Genomic DNA, 18,708 nt, shown 5'->3' with positions numbered 1-18,708 from the left:
TAAGAAACTTTTCAATATTGTGTCTAGACCATGCGAAGTTTTAGTATCGTATGTGTTCAATCATTACAAATTATAAAATTATGTGACATTAATTGGCTTTAATTGTTTTCCTATATGCTTGAAGCACCGCATTCATGCACGTACTGATATTCATAAGTGAACTAAATTAAGTATTATAAATAATGTCTCCTATCGCCTAGAAACAAAACTGATTATTCTCTGGAACGGAATTAAGACAATAATAGATTAAGGGAAAAAACTCATGAAACCAAACTTCAATAAACCATATCGGTATTTCCCCTTTGACTGTGGATTTTTTTGGGTAAACTCGGGGATAAATTATTTTTAAAAATCACACACACACACACACACACACACAAAGTAGTCCCTTTTGAAATCAGTCTTCTTAATAAACACTTCAAAAACAAGATTTTGGTCTTCTTTACCGATTGTCATAGCTTCTAAGTTTCCTATTAGTGTTGTTTACAACACAATTTATATTCTCTTTTGCCATATTGGTATTATAGAGTTGGTGTAAAACAAATAATTTATTGATAATATACGTAACGCAATCGACAGTGATTGAGAATTATTAAAACTCTACATTTGTCCACCCCATCTCTTTCTAGTGAGACTTTTTTTTAAAAAAAATGTTTTAAAATGGAACACAAAATTAAAACTTCTTTGCATGAAATTTGAAATTGTTCTGCCACCTAATCAAACGATGATTTTGTTTCCATATATAGCTTGTATGGGTATGTTCGTCATAGTTACGCACTACTGGATGCTCAACACACACACACACACACACACACATATATATAACGTCCACGTTTCAAGTTGTAAACTTCGATCTTACATGCGTTCTTCCTAATGATTGGATTCTTTACTTTCGAAACTCTCCCTAGATTCATCGTGCAGATATAAATGTTTGAGATGATCCCTAATTGCCAAGCCTGTGGCAGCCGCTGCAGGAAATAGTAACCAGATTTATTTTGGAAAGAAAAATATTGTCTTTTCTTGATAAATTTAAATTTATTGGAAATTAAGATACGTAACTTTATATCTTTTGTTCTTTTTGTACACGTATTGACTAGAATACACAGCATAGTTCCTGCCAACACACACTTCCGGTTAACCTTTTATTCTTACGCCTGTTGCTCAGAAGATGGCGGGAGAAACCCAGATTTGAGTGAAAGATTCCAGAATAGGTTGGGAAACAACCACTGGTAGATCAAATGTGTAAACTGTTATCAATGAAATGCATATCTGTTTGACTTTTTCAGCCGCAAGTTTGATTTGTTCGCTGGACAAATTTAATCCACAATCATAGCGTTCTGTCCGGCGGCTAAGTTTTCGTTTGTTATGTGGGTGCTCATTGGTTTGTGTACATGGCATTTGGGGAGTTGCCGCGAAAACGCAAGCATACATTGCCACTTTTAAAAACAAATATATCAGGATTTTTATGTAAAGTTTTTATTTTATTTTAATTAAACAGAAGGTTATAACAGGACATTACTCAGGAATCAGTGGGGTTGAATCGAGTCTAGGTCAATATGAATGAAAACTAATACAAGTGTAAGAATGTTGCGAGTGGCGTAGGCGTTGATCAGTGGGACTGCGATTATTTCATAGGTTTCCAGGGTTTTAAACTCACATATGAAAAGTAAACAACATCCGTGAATGGACCTTACTGCATTGTAGTACATCTTTTGGCCTGTATTCCTATAGTGGTTCATATTTGGGCAAACTGAAGTTTCGTGCTAAAACTGGGTTGATGTGACCGTCTCTCAGTGGTGCATATACTCTGATTCCAATACAGTGTTGTGAATCAAATTGCAATGTTGGTTCATCTAAATGTATATTATTGTGCACCAAAATTAGGTCACTGATTTTTCTTCGAAGGTTCATTCAGCATGACTAAAAGACATTGCTTCCAAATTGTATGCAGATCACCTAATGTACACTCACAGCTTAAATAAAGACTTGTTTTTCCATCAGTGTGATGAATGTGATCTTGAGACCAATGTTAAAAGACTATTTGTAGTTAATGTTTTTATGAATGAATTGCTTGTTGAGGTTTAAATCTAGTTTCAGGCTTATTCATATAGTTAGAATTATTATCAATGTTTGCAAAATGTGATAACCTAACATCTTTTATAGCCCCATGAATGTACATTTGACCCCTTCCATACTCTAGATGAGTTGCGCATCTGGTTTGGCATAAGTGACATCAAAAATTTTCATAAAAGCATTAACTAACAAATAAAATGTGTCATCATTCTGAAGTTCTTGAAAGGCACAGTTCACATTCAGTCCCCTGCTTTGGACCTCACCCTTATGACTGTATCTGTTTTGGATTGGTTCCCTCACCCTTATGACTTTATCTGCTTTGGGTTGGTTCATCGTTACTCACCCTTAATACCATATCAGTTTTGGATTGGTTCCCTCACCCGTATGACCATATCTGCTTTGAATTGTTTTCCTCACCCTTATGTCTGTATTTGCTTTGGATTGGTTCCCTCACCCTTATGACCGTATCTGCTTTGGATCGGTTCCCTCAACCGCATGACCATATCTGCTTTGGATCTATTCCCTCACCCTTATGACTATCTGTTTTGGATTGGTTCCCTCACCTGTATGACCATACCTGCTTTGGATCGGTTTCCTCACCCTTATGACCATATTTGTTTTGGATTGCTTCTTATAACTATCTGCTTTGGATCTATTCCCTCACCCTTATGACCGTATCTTTGGATCCATGTGTAGGTCTCTCACCCTTATGACCATATGTTTATTTGTATTGAAAGCTATAATCTTTGTGTACAAAGCAAAGCACATAAATGAACAACAATGCTATTCTTTTTTCCGTATTTCATTACCTAGATTTATTGATCGCTTGTTGTTTATGAATAATAATAAGCTATCCAGTGCTGTCGTTAACAAAGCAATGCATCACTGATTACATCTAGAACGGTAGCTTTGTGGTTCTTGTACAGTAAAACCCAACCATGAGATTAGCTATTTATAAAGCATTAATGACAATTTTTAACTGTAAGAGAGAGATGAATAAATACATTGTAGTTGGCTTTTGGTTCTAAAAATTAGATGGCACAGATATTTTTGTTTTTAAAAATTATGACTTATTCATTGTACTAAAGCCTGAACTAATTATGAAATTTAAGAAATTGTTGTTATTGATTGAAATCAATGAAGGACCTATGGCTTTTTTTAATTTGATAAAAGTCAGCTTGCCCCAAAACATACCATCATTAAAAACTGTTGTCAAATTAGATGAGGGATATTTTGAAGAAATCATCTTAACTTTATTTTACAAATACGTTGTTTTGTTTTTTATCTACTTATGCACCATAAAATCATATGCTGATAATCAGAAAAGTAGAGGTAAATAATCTATGTAGATAGAGATGTAGATAAAACAAAAAGGAAGGGTTTAAATGCAAATAGTTAGAAAAGCAACAACATATTGATGGGTATAGATAGATAATTGGAAAAGGTTTTGAAAATAGCTACATTTTTAGTAATAGAGAGATTAAAGTCTTTGAACACTAAAATTAAATAACCAATAACGAGGCATTGTTATAACAAAAAAAGGGCATTGTTTATTTCAATTGCTAGTGCTTTCACTCACTGTAGAACAGGTGGTTTCTTTGAAGTATGTCGAATCGGCTTGAGTCTAACCTTTAGCTGTTGTGCAGTTTGGGCATAGCTGACCATAATAAGAAGTGGGGGCACATTGTCGGGGGAATAACGCACACCACAGGGAGAAACAGCATGTCCTTTGAGAATTTCACATGTATTAGACCAAAAAAATCAATGAATATTTAGCTAAAACAACAATGCTTAAATATGGCACAAAACAATTCCCGATGGTAGGTCCCAGTCTGCATGTATTCTGATTCAATTTCTAACTTGGTTTTTGAAAAGATTTATTTTTTGCATGACATGCTAGAATAACTGTACGGTAATAACTAAATTTATTGGTCATGTATGATACACTAAAGTGGGTGGTATTATAGAAAGGTAGACAGATGTAGCTCTACAATGATACCAAATAATCTGGAAGTTCTAGTTGCACTACAAAATACAGAGAGAAAAACCTCATTTTTTTAACCACCCAAAATTCGCCCGTGGTCGGAATACGATTTTTTGTCCAGATTTTAGACTTTTTGGTCTCAGATCTAAGGCAGACCGGTATCAACTGCAAACAGACAGATGAACCTTTGCAAAATGGATAAGATGGGCATTTGGAATAAAGAGTGGTCTTGATACAAAAATAATAGGTCCGTTAAGCAAAACAAAAAAAAAAAACCACTCCAACTTTTACCCTTCTGCTTGTGTGCGAGCCAAATAGCCAATGAAAAAGGATGTTTCTAACACAACTAGGCATTATATTATTGGAAAATCACCTGGAAGTTGCTTTCTTAGGATTATTTTAGAAATAGCTTTCAAACTGTGTTTCCTACTTGAATTTCAGGTGAAAACGACAAAAACCTCCAGGGTTAATGCAAAGACTGCTTTGACAGTAAACATACTAATTGACTTGAGTAGATGAGTGATTTGTCCATTTGCACATGGAGCATGTATTGTACCTCATCAGGGTGTTGGTAATACTTGGGTTAGCTCAACAGTTTTGGTAATACTCCGGTTAGCTCAACAGTGTTGGTAATACTCGGGTTGGCTCAACAGCCAAAACATTTAACCATTAAAAGAATTTGCTGATTCATGACCACTTCTTGACTGTAATGATAGCAACCTGGGGTAATTTTCAGTCCTCCAGTGACAGTAATTATTAATGCTGTAATAACAACTATTATTTCTTTAATTCATGTTTTAATATATACTTTTTTTAAAAAATTTATTTTCCACTTGAAGTCCACTTGATCTTGAAACCAGTAAGAAAACGGTATAACTTTCGCTTACATGTCATAAAGTCAAGTCCGTGAATTCTGATTGCGGTTTTATATTACTGTAGAATTCCTCTTTCAAAATTTGTAAAGCGCTATTGATTTGTCCTTTTCCTGATGCAACATATTCTTCAGTTTAACAAAATCCCTCTGCTCTAACATTTTTCAGTCATGAGTTGCATCGATAAAACCCGTTCCACTTGATAATATTTGGGGCCATGTTTTTTTTTTTTCAATATAGTATGGTCTACTATATAAGCGTGTATCAAACAATAATTAATATGTGATAAAAGGTTTCAAATTCAAGAAAACTGTTTTCTTTGAAACGTGTCATGTACAGTTACTGTACATAGAATATAAAGGAACTGTTTGAGTACATAGCCAAATGGTCGCTCACATCGACGATATGAAGATCATTTTTTTTTTAACATGAACTGAGCGTGTACCTTATAGCCAGTTTTATTACCTGGGTAATTATGAACGAGCAGGTACCCTGAGTACCTGGATACCCGTTGACACCTTTATTTCTGACATTAAAATGCAATGTTGCATTTGATAATGAGATCTTTTCTTCTATTTCAGCAGCAGAAGCAGTGCAAAGAGAATGTTTAATGGTGGAAAGACGATGAATGGAGCGGTGTACTCCAAGAGATTCGCGAGCTCTTTTCAGGATGAATTTATAAAACAACTTAATAATTCTCACCACTCGCTAAACACTGTAGGTGACTCCCCAAGAAAAAGAAGTGTTGTTTCACCTAGAAATGACTCGCCAGTTAGTCCCTCTTATATGTTGAAATCCCCCCTTGCGTCTCTAAAACCCAGGAAGATAGCTTCTGCCAATAAAATTTCTTTGGACACTGCCAGTAGGTCCAAGTCGAGAGTCGGCCCTGATTTGAAAAAATCGCTCAGAAAATCGCTGGAGATGTTCAAAGGTGGGAAGATTCCCAATGGAGCCGTCTTCTCTAATAAATTCCACAGATCTTTGCAAGGGAACTTAGCAAAACAATTTTCTCAACAAAAATTATCTCAACAGTATCCAAAAGAAAATACTAATTCTGCAAAGGGACAGAGCTCGTGCAGTTTTGCAAATCAGCATGCAAGTAAGAATACTTTTGATGCGAAGAAAACTTCATTGATCAGTTTCTCTCCATCCTCTTTGAATGGAGCTTCAAAATGTATGCTGCCGATAGAAATGGCAGTTACAAGGAGGGGAAAGCTGGGAAAATTTAAGAGGAAAGGAGAAAGAGAAGAGCATGAGAATAATGTTGAACCATGTGCCAAAAAAAGGCGTGTCATTTCACCTAACAGTTTTAGTGCCACCAAGGGTAAAGTTAAAGCCAAACAAGGGGACATATTCAACAAGCTTTGTAGTGCAGGAAGAGAAAAATTCTCAAAAAGTGTTAAAAAAGATATACATTTACATAATGCAGACTTCAGTTTTAGGGACCTAGTAACAAAGGAAACTCGTAATTCAAGCCACTCTCCATCTGTCTCACCCAGATCTACTCTAAGTCGACAGGGAACATTGTTAAATTCTCCTTCTTATTCTCTACGTCAGTCTCCTAGGAATAAGGCTAGTACAAGTTTGATACCTTCTAGTCCTAAATCTCAGGCGACAGTTAAACACAACAATATTTGCAATTCACCAAAAGCCGAAAATATAGATAGAATACAGTCGCCACTTCGGTCTTCTCCTAGACTTGCACATGCCCGAGTTGGCAACTCACCAAAATCCTGTTCGAAAAATAGTTGTGGAAATGGCTTGTACACTCCACTAGAGCATGACACTGTGAATAGTAAAATGAAAACAACATTACTCTTTAATACTCTGATACAACACAGTGATGAGAATAAAAATTTTGAGCCCACTAGTAATTTGCTGCTGTCATCAAATGGGATGTTGCAGAGTGGACCCCATGGCAACAATAGTTCCTGGCATTTACAAAAGACTGAACAAAAGACTATAAAAAGAGGCAGGCCAAGAATGTCGTTAGATGATGCAATTGAAATGTTAAAAATAAAGCAGGAATCCAAACAGTCCCATGTCGAAAAGGTTTCCCAGGATATGCAAGAAGCTTGTGCATCCAGTCATCAGCCAAGCGGAAATCTTGATCCAAAGCCACTCTGTGATGAGGCACTAGGGGACATTTCACCACCACTCACTCCGCCCACCCTGACACCACCTCTTGAAACAACTTCACCTACCTCAGAGGCTTCCAATTCCTCAAATCAAGATTTGTCCCCGCCTAATATTACAGGGAATTTGTTGCAAAAAGACGAATCATTGTTAACATTTTCAAAACCTTCATCCTTTAAATGTGGAAGCAGACGTCATATATTCAGCAGAGGCCAAGAAGTGCTGGCAAGATGGCATGATGGCCTCTACTATGTTGGGAAGATATTGAAGGTTTTTATTCATATTTACTTTTTATCCTTTTAAAATGTTGATAAAAGAATGTTTGTCTTGCCTGAAAAGCATAGGTAAGACACATGTATCATTTCTGATGGTGGCATTGTTGTCAATATTGGTACAGGGATCAAAGTTAGCTAAGTTTCTTTAAGACTGTTGTATGTACAGCAATGAAACTTCTAATGGGTTCAGTCATCTTAAAGGGTTCTGCTTACTTGGAAAATGGAGGTCACAGTGATCTACTTTTTCATTCTGCTCTGATTGCTTATGAGATTTTTGCTTGGCTCGGTATTTCTGATACTCTTGTAAGTGTAATTATGAAACTTGATTTGTGTATTCATCCTGGAATGTATCACTTATCATAAGCAAATATAGGTTACATCAATCTACTATTCTTGCTTTATTGACTTTGCACTTTGCAAAGTTTTTTGTTTTAATGCCATTGTAGGAGAGATAGCATTCAACAAAATTCTTTTTGTACAAGCTTCTTCACACTCTTTTGAAACAACGATATAATTGGAATATTTAGTTTATTTTTCTCATTTTATTTTGAAATTGGAAAAATCTAAAGTGTCTATTTAATATGCTTTTTTGTTTGAAACATATACTGTGTACTCATTAATGCCCCCCTCTCCCTTTTTGTGAGGTTAGTGTTAGGACTGGTTGGCCTGGTGTCAGGACAATGTGACTAGGTGGGACATCATGCTACATGTCTGTGGCATGATGCCCCAGTGCTAGACATCACTTTAAACTGTAACACTGCAGACATCATAGTGATATGACTAGAAAGTTGTCAAAGCTACGTTAAAAATCTAAATCACACACCTGTTTTGTTTTTTAGAACAGAAAATTTAACAAGAATCACCGTTCTGCAATCCATAAGTGCAAGACAGGAATTACGTAATCTAAAATGAGCTATAACATAATCCATTTTCATGTAACTTTTTGTATCATTCACAACTGCATGATATTATTGATGCCTTTCATAAACCTTTCCATAGTAGTACTTTGTATATTCATTGTAAATGGAACTGCAACTTTTTCCAAAGAAGGAGTCCTAAATCCTATGGAGATCCTGGCTTGCACTTTGGATACGGAAGAACTGGATTGAGTTTGAGGTTAAAAAGAAAGGTCACTGACTCAAAGAAGAAAAAAATGGTTTCTGCACAATCGTTTCTCCACCACATACAAATGCCAAAAATTTTTGGGTAACTTGCACTTGAGATAAGGAAGAAACTCTTTTATCAGTTTTGTGGTCAATAAATCAAAGCTCAAGTTTACTGCGGTTGGCGGTGGGGGAAATAATTGCATCACAGAAATTTCAGGTACATACCATGTGTCTCTGTCAGAGTACGTGGATGATTTGCACATCTTGGTAAGGAAGAAGCTGATTGTTTGCTACAAAGGATATTATTTGCAGAATGAATAAACTCCCTGGATGGCTGCCACTTTAGATTTTGAAAATCGCCTGTTGATTATGAGGTCAAAGGTCAGGGTTATTGTGACACAGAGAAAATGGGTATGGCAGAACAACCTTTTTACTAATTAGGTTTTTTGACTAAACTTTGGAAAAATTGCATTTAAGGTACATATAAAAAAAAGAAACCTATTGATTGATGGTTCTCAAGGTCAGAGGTCAAGGTCATGGTAGAGCTAACACGAAATAATGGGTTTTGCACACTAAATTTACTTCTAAACCATGTACCCTGACAAATGGACAATGCCATGGTCATTAATGTCCTGTCAACCATACCGTACATATAGGACTATTAAACACTCTATGGGCATACACTGCACTTTCATTCAGCTCTGGCAATAAAGTTCTTTAATTTATTTATTTTTTTATTTAGATAACAAAATTTGACAATATTTACATTTTTCAGATTGAGGACAATAAAGAGAGATGCCTTCTTGTGTATGAAGACAACTCTGAGTACTGGGCCTTATTCAAAGACATGCATAGAGGTATCTAAACTTAACACGCCTGTTTATTGTTGTGCAGGATTAATTGTTACTTTGTGCTCATATCTAGATTTAGCTTCTAATCAGTTTAAACTGTTTACATTCCTTTAGAACCCCACTGGTAATCACCAAAGATAAATACAATAATTGCCTCCATTTTTGGGGATAATAACTGAAACATGTCAGTACCGTGATTGGTCCTGGTTAAAACTGGAACAAGTTGAGTGCTTTGGGGATCTGCATGACAAAGCTGGTGGAGTCCTAGAGTAGTCCTGTCAGTTGTGAATCACTGGATTTTAATGAAATTTGGAATGCAGCTTTGTGTTGATGAGATTGGGAAAAATTTCTTGCCCTCTCTGCCGTTTTTATGGGGTGTTGTGTCATTTGATTTCTTTCCATCCAACACTTTCTTCTGATTTTACAGGGAATTGTTACACATACACCAAAATCAGCATGCACTACTTTGATGATAAAACTATGAAGTAGTTTGACTTCCAACATCCATAACTCCCTTGTACAGGAGGTATGATTCTAACCAAATAAACTATCCCGGGTTGCAGATTCACATGCCAGTTGTAAAAATGCTGATAGGGATGAAATGCCTTTCTCTTGAACGAAACGATATTCGTTTAGGAACATCTGACTTAATTGGAAGTCCATGCTTTCTACAATAAGTTTTTAATTTGTTTATATCAAGTTCATACAGGCACTTTATTCTCACTGTCTTCAATACTAATAAATGCTTATCAAGTGGAGAACGTACTGGTCTCCGTTGGCAAATATTTACAGCTGATGTTGTATCACAGAATAAGTTTCATAAAACCTTCCACATAATCAAAATTAGGAGCCTAACATCATCTTTTATATTTCTATAATGGCTGGTTGAGTTGGAGTTTATTCTAGGCGAGTGAAAACTTGATACTGGATTCTTGTATTTTACTTGATGACTGGCAAGTGTATTTTACTTGATGACTGGGCAAGTGTATTTTACATAATGACTGAGCAGGTGGATTTTACTTGATGAGTAGGCAATTGGATTTGAGAATTTTCATCTACTGGCTATCTGTATAATGAAGAAACCTTGAATAAATTTTTCTTGCATTTCATAAAATCTTTTACAAGAGTTATGTCCCCTGTCATTTGAAAGCACCAATGAAAGGAAATTTCTACATTTTAACAACATTGTAAAAAGTGGATGTAGTGATCATAGATTTTTTTTCATTTTCATTCCATATCACCTGTTTTGTTGTTTTTTAAGAGCAATCTTTTGTGAGAGTCCTTTTAGTTTTTGAATCAGAAGTTTTAATATTTGCTTCTAATTTGCCTGCATGCAATTTTGAGTTGTATAGTAGTGATATTTTCTGTCCATTAGTCTGACTCCGTTTTGAACCAGCATAGCTCTGCAAACCTTACATATAATTCCATGATTTGATAATACAATATTCTTGCAGAAAATTGCAAATCAAATCTTCAGTTTCTATGTCGGTCTTTTTTTTTTCCCCAATTTTCATCTGTATATTCTGGTTTTGGATCTGGCTTACTTCAGACCATTTAGAGTGCAGTTTAGTCTGTGCTCACGAAATAAACTATAAAAGTCCAAACACTTAATTCAGCTAATGTGTGAGTTCAGCATTGAAGATTGACTGTTAATTTTTATTCTAAAACTTACAGCATGGTGTATACAATAGTTATTTTCGACAAAGGCAATGATCACTGGGGCCAATAACGTACTTCACACACTATTTATTGTTCAGTTTTATTGAAACACTGTAGTATTGTTGGTCTTTATCTGTATGGTATATGACAGTTTTTACCAACAAAATTTGTTCTAGTGTGTGAAAAAATGAGACTATTTGTGTACTGTCAATTTATCTGATGTGTTTTAAATCATGAAAATTTACAGTTACAGCATCAAAAGCCAGTCGGAAGACGAACAATTCATTTTACACAATTAATCCCATATCCCTGCCAACTTTGATCACAGATTGAGAGCAACAACACAGGAGAGTCGGCTTATCCCTTTGATGGATTCAGGTTGTGTAATGGTATTTTTATTGTGTAATTCTGCCTCACTAGTCTGTTGATGTAGACAACATACAGTTAGGGCTGAAATTCATATGGTTATCAAAATTACTTCAACATCATATTGGATTGCCGCTGCAGTTCAACAAGTGAGGGAGTTGAGAGGCGAGTTTCATTACGTGTCGTTGCTGTCAAAACGAAGAGATAAGCTGACTCACCTTCCTGTGCTGTTTTGTGTGCAGAACTAATTTGGTGATGTGTGAAAGAATTAAAATGTATAGTACCCATTTTCTGTTTGATAGACATTAATCCAAGCTTTTATTTCTTGTTCAAAACAAATTAATAGCAACATGTTTGTTTGAAGAGGGACAGGAAGGGTTTGGATTTTATCACTTTGATTTCATCAATGACCATAAGTCAGACAAGTTTACAACCTAATTCTCCCTACTTATGCAATTGATAAACCATACAGTGATATTGGTTGGTGTACATTTGTACCTGTAAAGTATGGCCAGCTTTTAGATGCTTGGTGGTACTCGCTAGTTGCACAACCCTTGTGAAATCTCTGGCTGTGTGAGAAGTATGTTGCAGTCCCCATGATATTGGTGAGGAAGGAATTAGTAGATGAAAATCCAGTGATGTGAAAAAGGGAGTAGTACCTTTCATTCCCCTAATTTTATAGCATCCATTTTTGTAAATTTAAGTGAGTATTAAAACATTCATTAATGTCTGAAGATTTTTAGAATTGTTTTGAAAACAGTCAGAAAAAGGGCATTTTATTTAGTTGAATTCTTTTTGCTCCTCTGCAGCAGATCTGTGTAAGCATCATTGTTAACAAAATGTTTTGATGTGGTTTGGTGTGTACATTGACTACTGGTCCTGACAGAGTCTTTTATGGGTTTTTCTTAAGTCCCAATTTTTATTTAAGCTGTGGTTTGTGATAGTTAAATTCATGTGTGATGTTGCTTGTAACAACTAAAGCTCTGCAACCCTGATGCATAATTGGTTGCCATTTACTGGTTCATTTACTCTTTAAATGCAGTAATACACAGTCTACACATTGCATTGCTACCCTTTAAAAGCAGTAGTACACTGTCCACCTATTGCATTGCTACCCTTCAGTAGCAGTAGTACACTGTCCACCCATTGCATTGCTACCTTTAAAAGTAGTAATACACTAGCTACACATTGCATTGCTACTTTTTAATAGCAGTAGTACACTGTCCACCTATTGCATTGCTACCCTTCAATAGCAGTAATACACTGTCCACCCATTACATTACTACCTTTCAAAGCAGTAATACACTGTCTACACATTGCATTGCTACTTTTTAATAGCAGTAGTACACTGTCTACTCATTGCGTTGCTACCCTTTAATAGCAGTAGTACTGTCCACCCATTGTATTGCTACCCTTTAAAAGCAGTAGTACACTGTCATCACATTGTATTGTTACCATTTAAAAGCAGTAATACACTGTCTACCCATTGTATTGCTATCTTTTAAAATAGCAGTAATACATTGTCTATGCATAGCATTGCTACCCTTTAATAGCAGTAGTACACTGTCTACACACTGCATTGCTACCTTTTCGAGGGTAAGACTTCCCATGCCATCAGTGCTTAATGAAAATATTTTTTAGACACGGGGACCTGGGCTGATGAATTACATAAACTCACAAACTATGACTCCCAATTTCCACATGATCAAAATATCCCCTTTTTCAGTATTGTTATACAACGTTGCAATAGCTACAATTCGAATATAGATTCAATCGGGTTCAAAGGAGTTTGAAGGTAATGCAAGTGTCATTAGTGTTCATCACTAGGGATTGGATGGTCATGGTGTTAAAACTTCTCTGCTGGATTCACAGAGTGAATCCTGGTCAGAATCGAGTTGACTTAAGTCGATGTGTTGCTTGCAGTATGAACAAAGAAGTAATAGCATGTGACCACCCAACCCCTATTTTTCTCATACTTTTTTTTTCACTGGACAGCTTCACACAGTAAAACTCCATCAGCCAAGAGAATGGTCATACTTTGCATTCTATATGTGCAGTAAAATCCGACTTCAATAAAATGTCGCTGTTCACAAACTGGTCAAAAATATAATACATATGGCTTAAACATACTCATTTCAAGGCCATGGTGTGTAATAATTTGTTATTGTATATGCATCTAGCATCTATTAAATAGTTGTTCCATTTCCTGATCCTACCTGTGCAAACTAGAACAATGGGCTTACCCATTGCAGCCTTCAAACACATCTCACTTGCTATTGTCAGACAGTTAAGTAATATATGAAATGTTAATTTATACATAACCTCTTTGCTGTTAATTGCCACTATTTAAACTGCCCAGGGGATAATTTAACATCAGCTCGAATCATGACACTTTACCATTTATAGAGGCTACATGTAACGGGCATATGCTAAAAAATTGTGTCTTTTCTAGACACGACCATGTCAGGAGGTATGGGGGTACAAAATCATCTCAATTTCACATAGTCACAGTGGTGATCTGATTACTATTTAACTCTTGGTCTTACATATAGTACAAAATAATATTTTATATATATATATATATATATATGACTGACAATTAGATTGTACGAAACAATATGCAACACCGTGATTTAGATAGCAACGTGGCAGGTACATCGATATCATCAAAATAGATTTACACATTTCATCAGTGCGATCAAAGTTTCCTCGAGCAAATTAAAAAAAATTTCTCCAACAAACCCAACAGGCACCTTACTTAGAATACAGGACAAGCCTAATCTAAACTTAGAGGGCCCAAGGTGTCAGGCTGTCTGATTTATTTAGTACTGGTCATAAGTTTATAAATTCCAACTTCCATTTAGATCGAACATTCCAGAAATCTACAAAGAACCCACTTATGCAGGATACTCATCCGCTTTTCTTTGGACACATACAGCGTTAAGAGACAATCAGTTTGCTTTCAGAAAATTGCCATTGTGTACATTTTTAAATGTGGGTTTTGCATATTTGAATTTTCTGATTTTGATTGAGTGATTATCTTCGGTCTTTCAGGAAGTACTAGCTTTGGCAGAGCATACTTTTCTTTTCATGAACGTCACAAATGTTGGTAAATATGCCGAAAAAATTATATTTTACCTATATGCGTGCCTTTCAAAGGTTTTGTCTTTTCAGGTCCACTTTTGATGCAGTTGTTGCCCTTTTTCCATCAGCACATTCTCCATTATTCTTCCTTGTAACTATCATAGCTAAGGAATCATTCTCATGCAGTTAATGAATTTCAAAGTTCGTAAAAAACGCAAAAGTTTGTCAAATGAAAAGAATCACTTTCTCCATGCAGTATGATCTAACAATACCGAGAAACATGGAAAGAAAAGCCTGCTATTGGTACATCATAAATAGTCGGCTTTCATTGCCTAATTTCATTATATCGATAGATATAAAAATTATGAACAAGAGTTGGTTAGAAATGTGAAATTTTTTATAATATATGGGACTATGTTATTATTACCTTTACTTATTGTAAACTAGAAGAGCTTATGGGATGATCTTTCGTCTATATGTCGTCTGCTTGACAGCACAAGTTTGTTAATGCTGCTTTGCCTAAACTACAGGAAAAGCCTTGAAACTTTACACACACATTCATCCTATGGTCCTTAGAGAACTTTGTACCAGTCTAATGTCTAATATGACACCTATCTTTCCTTAGTGAACTTGGTACCAGTCTGGTGTCTAATACGACACCCATCTTTCCTTAGTGAACTTGGTACCAGTCTGATGTCTAATATGACACCCATCTTGCCTTAGTGAACTTGGTACCAGTCTGATGTCTAATATGACACCCATCTTGCCTTATGAACTTGGTACCAGTCTGATGTCTAATATGACACCCATCTTGCCTTAGTGAACTTGGTACCAGTCTGATGTCTAATATGACACCCATCTTTCCTTAGTGAACTTGGTACCAGTCTGACATCTAATATTACACCCATCTTTCCTTAGTGAACTTGGCACCAGTCTGACATCTAATATGACACCCATCTTTCCTTAGTGAACTTGGTACCAATCTGATGTCTAATATGACACCCATCTTGAAAATCCTGTTATTGCTACTGGATGGTCATCTCGACACAAGTTTTCATTCAAAATAGACTTGTGATGTTTAATTGTTCCTTAATTAGAATAGTGTCGATCTCATTTCCAATATGGTCACCAGGGCAGTCGTCTTAAAAGAGGGAGAAAAGAATATATGGTTGGCAATGCAGTCTCTATATGGATAGGGGTGCAATATAAAAATTCATAAATTATTTTTATCGTTGATGTCTTTCCAAATATTTTTGTAAATCATGCCTATAAGAATGAATGCTACTAACCTATCTATTTTAGAGAAAAACCTTGTAAATCCAACATAACACAGATTAAGTTGACTCCATTTCCAAAGTTTGGTTCACGTTTCCAGGGTCAAGGCCACATCATATCCAGTGTGGTACATATCCATGAAAGTATTTGCTACCTGAAATTTTACGTTTCCTATTTTCTTGTCAGGTTTACAACAATGCATGAAAACCTTTTATTTTTTGCAATAAATTCATAGATCAGTAAACAGATATAGATTGCATTGTTTACAGGTTTTTAGACAACGTTTAGAATTTAAAATATTTAGGGACTATTTCACTGCTTTGGATAAGCAGCTTTGACTTTAGAAATGTTGGATTTACAATGGTTTTTTTTTTTCTGGATTACTTCACGTACAGTTTATGTGATCGGAAGTATACTGGATCTGTTTCAGGTGCTAAAGATGGGGAGACCATGTGTTGCCTGTGTCTTGGTGAGGTCTCGGAGAAACCCAATGAAATTGTTCTCTGTGATAACTGTGGATTAGGTAGGGAGTAGTGAAAGTGATTCTTTAATTATTAGTACTGTAATCATAAAAATAGTTGTGCAAAAATTGAACCAGACTTGACAAAAGTTGCAGTAATGCAGGACTTGCGTCCAATACAGGTGAAAATTATAGTTTTGACTTTCCAACTGACAGTCCCCTTAAGGTGCCCTAATTAGATCCCAGTGGTAAACTCCCTTTTTAGTGAATATTATTCCATAACAGAATTAATTTATTTGGGACCCTTGAGTTATTAACCAAAGCTTCCCTTCATAAAAGGAGCAACTAAACCTAGAGCAGTCAACATCAAATGCATGTTGGTTGGTTCAAGTGCATGTTGGTTGGTTCAAATGCATGTTGGTTGGTTCAAATGCAGGGCATTCCATAAAATTAAAAGTAGCAGGTAAAGATTTTAAGATAGCATGGATTTTGATGATTCTTCCCTGATGGAGATAACAGGGTGAAGCAAAAGAGCTGGTTGCTCTGGCAGATTTAGACTGACAATATTACCTGGTTGTCAGCAATAGACTGGCAATATTACCTAGTTGTCAGCAATATTACCTGGTTGTCAGCAATATACTTGCAATATTGCCTGGTTGTCAGCAATAGACTGGCAATATTACCTGGTTGTCAGCAATAGACTGGCAATATTGCCTGGTTGTCAGCAATAGACTGGCAATATTACCTGGTTGTCAGCACTGCTGGTGCTTATTGAACACCCTTTAACTTGGCATGTTGATTACACTTCTGTTGTCATTGCTCACAAATTTAAATAGTGATTGGTAAGGAGAATAATGTGGTGGTCAGGTCTTTAGAGAATTAAAAATTTGGTAACTATAAAAGCATGAAATCACCACAATGGGGACTGGGATCTTTGCTAGATGTCAGCTGCTAATAATTGATTTCACTTTCCTGTGTCCTAATACCAAGAAAAGATTTCCCAAGCACTTCTCCAACGGATGAGTGAGTTTATTAGTTTATTATTCCTGTCCTCACTATACTGAACACAGTACACTTCTCCACTACCCTAAAGAATCACAGGTACCCAATGCAAGTTTGAAAAAAATTGGGTCATAGCCATGAAAATGTTATGGTTTAATATACATTGGCTTATTAGATAAACATATAATAAGAGATAAGGTTTGTTACTTGAGAAATTTATTTGCACACATAGTCCTTGATTTCTTATTGGTATTCGCATTGAAGTAATCTAAATGCCATTATTTTCTTTTTCAATGAACTATCATACATCTTTATGAGCTACATATGGCTGAAGCTGAGAGACGGGGAATTTTATATTTGTGGCCAGCCAGACATTGTTATGCTTGCCCCAGATCACGAGTATTTCAAACGATGGTTGATTTATTAATACCTTGTCATACCAAAGTAAAGATGCCATTGATATATATCTAAGAATTGAAATTACTTTTGACAAGAAAATGGTTGGTAACTTGCATTTGAAAGTAGAGATATAACCATCTGTTTCCTTTAACTAATGATTCTTCGTCATCACGCCCATCACTTGACTGTCTTCTATTACCATCATGGTGGCTTCTAAGTAGGGTCAAGAATTCTGTGTGGAATAATATTCACTAAAAAGGGAGTTTAGCAGCAATAAAAGTGATGTTTGGTACGACAAACCTCTCATCTCGTTTACATTGTCACCATCAGTCCTATACCACAAGTGACAAAAAACCCCAGGCACCACAGCCAAAGATTCCGTTAAAAACTGATGAATCTTTTAGGTGAGTAAGAAAAAAATTGCAGGTGTGCTAGGTGCACTGACTAAATACAAATCTTCATCACCAAAGGCCACAAGGTTATATGTTTGCCATGGCCAATTTCAGCATTCATGTCTTGCATGCATACAATGTTGTGTCGGACAACAGATTCTTAAATATGGTACCAGTGCTTCATCTGTAATATGTTGCAGCATCTCAAAAAGTCTTCTCTAAGAGGACATAAAGCCATGCTTGTTCCTAGCATCTCAAGTTGCATTAATAGCCGACAGTTATCAATTACAATCTGGGGCTCTATCTTAGAGATGCAGAGGTGCAAATATTGTTGTCAGTTGTTGATGAATGGTGAGTTCCATCCAATCCTTCACTTGTAACTGACAATGCTTTAAATATTATTGTTGTCAGTTGTTGATGAACGGTGAGTTCCATCTAATCCTTCACTCGTAACTGACAATGCTTTAAATATGGTTGCGTCAGAAGCAGGATGTTGCCCATGTATGACTGTTGTGCACACATTCAATTTAGCTGCCCAGGGAGCCCTGAAAATCAAAGCTGTTAGTAGATTTATTGGCAGGATGAGAAGCTTTTTTCACTGCAGTGCAATACTCAGAGACTTAATGATCTTTCAACTAGGTATGCATGAAACAAGAATTTCCTCCAGATGGCAAATGCTTTTGACCGCGAGGTCAGAAATGTCCGTTTCGTTCAAGACAGGTTTTAGTACACCTATCATGCATTTGGTCCTTCAAGACAGGTTTTAGTATGACT

At 36.0% G+C, this 18,708-nt stretch overlaps 1 protein-coding gene across 1 annotated transcript in view; it reads left to right on the top strand.

The window, feature by feature from the left end:
* Nucleotides 1–1,145: 1,145 nt before the first annotated feature.
* LOC149777678 (uncharacterized) overlaps nucleotides 1,146–18,708 on the top strand; it is a 72,023-nt gene continuing 54,460 nt past the window's right edge. The window contains exons 1-4 of the mRNA XM_089938722.1: nucleotides 1,146–1,229; nucleotides 5,511–7,335; nucleotides 9,222–9,303; nucleotides 16,112–16,204. Of these exons, the coding sequence (XP_089794848.1) occupies nucleotides 5,533–7,335; nucleotides 9,222–9,303; nucleotides 16,112–16,204 (1,978 nt within the window). The 5' untranslated portion in view covers nucleotides 1,146–1,229; nucleotides 5,511–5,532. The remainder of the gene's footprint in view (nucleotides 1,230–5,510; nucleotides 7,336–9,221; nucleotides 9,304–16,111; nucleotides 16,205–18,708) is intronic.

The sequence above is a fragment of the Sinohyriopsis cumingii genome, chromosome 17, assembly GCF_028554795.1.
Source record: "Sinohyriopsis cumingii isolate HCF-2022 chromosome 17, ASM2855479v2, whole genome shotgun sequence".
Lineage (NCBI taxonomy): Eukaryota > Metazoa > Mollusca > Bivalvia > Unionida > Unionidae > Sinohyriopsis > Sinohyriopsis cumingii.
The sequence above is the reverse complement of the archived record's forward strand: the minus strand, read 5'-3'. Positions and strand labels throughout refer to the sequence as shown.